The sequence below is a fragment of the Ammodytes marinus genome, assembly GCF_949987685.1.
Source record: "Ammodytes marinus genome assembly, contig: scaffold_34, whole genome shotgun sequence".
Classification (NCBI taxonomy): Eukaryota; Metazoa; Chordata; class Actinopteri; order Uranoscopiformes; family Ammodytidae; genus Ammodytes; species Ammodytes marinus.
The window spans coordinates 376814-381869 of record NW_027648438.1 but is presented as its reverse complement, the minus strand read 5'-3'; the positions used below and the strand labels follow the sequence as shown (position 1 = coordinate 381869).

At 40.8% G+C, this 5056-nt stretch overlaps 1 protein-coding gene across 1 annotated transcript; it reads right to left on the bottom strand.

Moving 5' to 3' along the window:
* Positions 1 to 346: 346 nt before the first annotated feature.
* LOC307270560 (microfibril-associated glycoprotein 4-like) lies at positions 347 to 4796 on the bottom strand (the record flags this gene model as incomplete). The annotated part of the gene is made up of 6 exons (XM_080054441.1): positions 347 to 606; positions 758 to 925; positions 1060 to 1156; positions 1849 to 1887; positions 2072 to 2224; positions 4791 to 4796. The coding sequence occupies 6 exons, from the start codon at positions 4794 to 4796 to the stop codon at positions 347 to 349; spliced, it is 723 nt and encodes a 240-aa protein (XP_079910567.1).
* Positions 4797 to 5056: the final 260 nt, after the last annotated feature.

Below are 5056 nucleotides of genomic sequence, written 5' to 3'. Positions count from 1 at the left end.
ATTAAATAAAAGTCTAACTATTATGTAATTATAATTTGTCTTTATACAGTTCTCATGTTGAAAGATAAATCATATTGTTAACGTTTTACTTATGAAAGCTTTATGAATGAATGTTTGGACGTGTCAATCAAAGCTCCTGCCTGCAGTGCACAGATACGGGCAGCAGAGGTCAGATGGTATTAAAACGGTTTTCAGGAAAGTTTTGATCATGTGTATTATGTAAATGTCTCAGAAACTCACTTATCTAGTGTAATACAACTGGCATTATAGTGTTAATATTCAACAGACAGAGTGAAGACATCAGATAACACCAGTTTGCTGCTCAGCTTCTACTTTATTGTGAGAATTACTGCACAGGACGAATCATCATGCTGATGGTCTTCAGAGAGTAGTCTTGACCCTTCCATGAGCTCCAAACCACTCCATCACCAGAGTGACTTTGGGTCGCATCAGCCCCCCAAAGGTAGGCCCCGTTTGGATTTGCAAAGTGACATTTCTTGAGCCAGAACGCCCCCTGGTTTGATTTGGCACAATTTCCTAACGAGGTGTCCTGGTCTTTGTCGAAGGTGGAGAACTTCATTCCGTTGTGATAACTCAGGGCGTCTCCTACAGAAACACAACATGAAGCAGCGTATTTAATCTTGACATTGATAGTAACACTGTGACGACTAAAATGCTGCGACTCTACAGACTGTACTAGTGGGACTTTGACTAGTGCTGCGGCCCCCTCCTGATGTATATGCACACAGACGCTCACCTGCCCCTCCATCGGTGAATCCAGACACATGCAGAGTGTATCCATCATGCTCCGCTTCAACCGAGAACGAGGAGTAACGAGCGAACGCTTTGTTCCCCTCAAAGTCCTCCATGTTGACCAGCAGCTCGTAATTTCGCTGATGTGTTAACTGGTGGATGTTCTCCAGACCTGCACACACACACACACACTTTAACATTGCCATCAGATAACAAAAATGACACAAAAAAAACATGCATAAAGGTCCACTAAAATGGGCAAAGGGGTTTGTGTGTATGTTTAGGGGCTGGGGTTTTCTTTCTCACCGAGCCAGTACTCCCCAGCAGCGCTCCCAAAGCCGCTCCTGTATTGATCCCAGGGCCTGTAGAAGTTCAATGAGCCGTCAATCCTCCTCTGGATCACCTGGGGGATAGAGTCACTCACTTTAATAGAATGACAAATACATGAAAAGAAGCTGAATATTGAAGGCATACTTTGCATCAATTTATCAGTTCAGAGTCGGCCCCGTGCTGTAATTGGTTGAGGGTTCAACACACCTCCACCTGCACAAATGGCTGATGCCCAGAAACATCCCGACGGAGCAAAAGAAACCAGAGAAAAGCAGATTGTGTTTCAGCTAGACAAAATGTGTGCCGGTCATGTGACCGGTAATGTTTTATTTTACCGGCCAAAGCGGAAAAAATCCAATTCAAATATTGGTAAGCGGGCTATATAAAGAATAATATCATCAAAGCATGTAGATTGTTAACCTACTAGTAACATTGAAATGTGGGCTACTTGCAACTGGCAGAGAGGCCAACACAATTCAATCAAAGCATGAAACATTAGGATAGGCATATGTTCCATTTGCAAGGCAGAGGATATAAAACGATAGAACAGTTTTTGCCCAAATAAACTATGTGAAAAATATGTCGACTAAACACTGATTTTCAAGTCTTATTCTTCTCAATTCTACTCTCCAATTATTTTCTTATTATTATTATTTTAGATTATTTTCTATTGGAAATGGGAGACGCAACATTTTTTTTTTTTAAATGTGTTGAATCTTGAATGTGCTGTGAAGTGTCCCTTTAATCTGCATCAGACAAACTCACCGTCCAGCCCCCTCCAGCTGACTCCATGTCACAGTGCACCTGCAAACAAACACATTCATCACAAAACAGTCAATTCAAGTGGGGTGCTCGTGGTTTTATCTAAAAGAAACCAGTACATTCAAACATGATGCTGTAAGCGTTACTTTAAATAGTGTTGATGCTACAATTACAACATCTTTAGAAACTAAAGGTGAATGTGTGTCCACTAGAGGATGAAGTTTACCTTTGCATCAGATGATAATCTAATGGGATAGATGGTGTACTCTCCACTGGGGCTCTTATTGTCTCTGCTGTGGATGTCACTGCAGTCGAACGGCTGGAAGAGTGCAGTGCAGCTGATCAACACTGGAGCCATGAGGAGGAGGACTAACACCAGCTGGAACAGAGCAGCAGTTGAGATGGAGAAAGATTTGTAGCTTCTCTGCTGTGTTTACATTACGGCCTGGTGGTTTTGTTGGTTTTTAGGGACTGGTGCAAACAGAATATATGTTTAATTGTCCCCCTACTTTACAGGTCACATATTATGCAAAATGCACTTTTTAAATGTGTTCTAACATATCCATGGGGCCACCGTGTGCCTAGAGACTGCCAAAATATAAAAAAATAAATAAATAAATAAATCTCTCCTTTTCTCACTGTCCCCCTTTCTGAAACCCCCAAACCCCTCCCCCCCAATATGCTCCAGTCAGAATTCTCGCCGACTATTACGTAATAGTCGGCACAGCCACATATTTTCTTTTTATGTCCATGCTTCCGATGCTTCCCCCCCACATTAGTAACCAGAAATTTCCACCGTGCAGTAGTCTATGATAACTCCACCCACCCCCCATTTGTTATTGGTCCACGGCCCGAGATCCCGTGCCCGAGATCACATGAGATCCTCTTGAAAATTTTCCGAGCGACAGCCATGTTGCTTTCCCCGCTAAGCGACAAGATGCCCATAGCCTACAGCCTGAATGTTACATACACCAACACAGAATGCTTTTGCTCATACTCCACTAATGTATCTTAACCACAGCAGTCTATGCCTCGTTTTTAATAACACAACGGATAGGAAGCTATTTGTGGGTTTTTGCAAACAGTGAAACTGAAAGAAATGTTTTTATTGGTATGTTTGCCTGACTGGTGTATAGCTATTTAGCTTTGGGACAAGCATTCAGCTTTTGCTCATAAAAACATAATTCTATTACCCACACCAGTCTGGAAATGCCTCGTTTTTAACAGGACAAAGGATTGGAACTTAATAGTGTGGAAGTCAATTTTGAAAATATTTTTTTCACTGATTTGTGTGGTACTTTTAGTTTATTTTATCGTCTAAGTCTTATTTTTAGCGTTAGCGCCCATGTAGCTTCTGTTGTAGCACCAAGTTTTGCTCATAACACGCTGTTTATACTCCCCACAGCAGTCTGAAAATGACTCGTTTTTAACATGACAAAGGATGGGAAGATATTCCTGTTGAAATCAAAACTTTGAAGCTACTGTTTTTTTAGTCATGTCAGGTCATGTCAAACTGTTCTCTTAGCTTAGCTCCGGCCCAGAGCCTCCGGGTAAACACTCACGACTCACGTAGTGTCTCTAGTATCGCGAGAGCACGGCAGAGATGGTGGGAGAGCCCCATGGCCATATAAAGAAAGCCCGGCAGAGAGGTGGGAGGGGCCAGCCAGATCGCACAAATATAGGTCATCCTGAGACCAGAGGACAATCAGGGTATAGAGGTTTGCTACAATAAATGATCTGAACAGGTTTTTCAGCAAACATCTAAAAAAAACAAGTATTTGGGACTACTTAGACCATATAAAATTGACAGCAAAGTGCATACTATGTTACCTTTAATAATGTGACATCAACCACCTTTGTAACGCCGTCCCACCGGACAACCGTACTTCTGACGCCCTTTCTAATTTCAAGTCCCATCTCAAAACACATCTTTTGAAACTGGCATACTGCGTCTATTTGTTGTTCATCACCCACTTCATCCCAATAATGTAAATTTGTAAATTAAATCAATTATTATTTAAGCAATAGCACGAGAGGGAGCATGTTGTCGCTCTATATCAGCGCTGCTGTGATTCGGTCGTAGGTACGAAAGCAAAACAGTTTTGTAAAAGCACAGAAGACAATTGACAAGTGTGTGTGTCATGCTACACGTATTTCACTATCCACATATATGTAGAACTTACTCTGAAAATACAAAGTCATATTTACGCATCCGTTTCTGCTTGTGAAAAGGGGTTTGCATATTTGTGGATTGCCTCCTGTGAGTCTGTGAGCCACATTACATTTGTACATAATTGTGTCCAACTTCTATCACCGAGATCTGTAGAATAAGCTTTACAAATGTGAAGTGCAATAATTTGTGTGTGTGTAATTGTGTTTTGTAAAGTTATATCCACACAAATAAAAAGTGATTTGCAAATATGTAGAATTTAGGCTGTAAATATGTATTTTAATTTTGCATAAAATTTATATATTTTTTAAATGCAAATAGTTCACCACAAAAAAAAAGACATGTCAACTACAATTTACGGAACCATTTCTACACGTGAAACTGGCTCTGCATATTTGTGGATCGCTTCCTGTGTGCTTACGGAATATTGTCCCATTCGTGCCGCATCTGTAATTTGAATTCTGTACTGAAGGTGCAGTTAGACAGGTCCACCAGCAGATGGCGAACTCCCGGCGCAGCCTTTATATAATATTTATAGGCGAACCACATGGCCCCCTTGACCAATCAAAGGAGCTTGTTTAGGGGCGGCCACCTCATTGGTTCATTTGGAGGCCTGTCATGCACACACAGATCAGCGCTGCTTCAGAACGCATGGAATGTCTCTCGTCCAATCAAATCACTCGGTCAGAACCAACTGCTGTATAATATTAAATAACATAAGTAGACCCGTTAGCATACAGAGCTAACACAGAAACTTGTGAAGCTACAATTTTACCTTCATCGTCAAAGATCTGCTGAAGTTACTGGTTTAAAATCCTGATGTCGGTCCGTCTGGATCGCTGATGAGCTGCTTTTATATCCTAAAAATGAATTCAAAAATTGGTTTTTAATTCATGATATATGTGAAACTGGACAGTTCTGCTTCTTCACTATATAATCCCAAAATACATCAGACAAACCAAAGAAAACACGAAACTGATAATCAGTTATGTCAAAATAATGTCAAGTTAAAAAAAAAATATAGAGTGTAATAAGATAGAC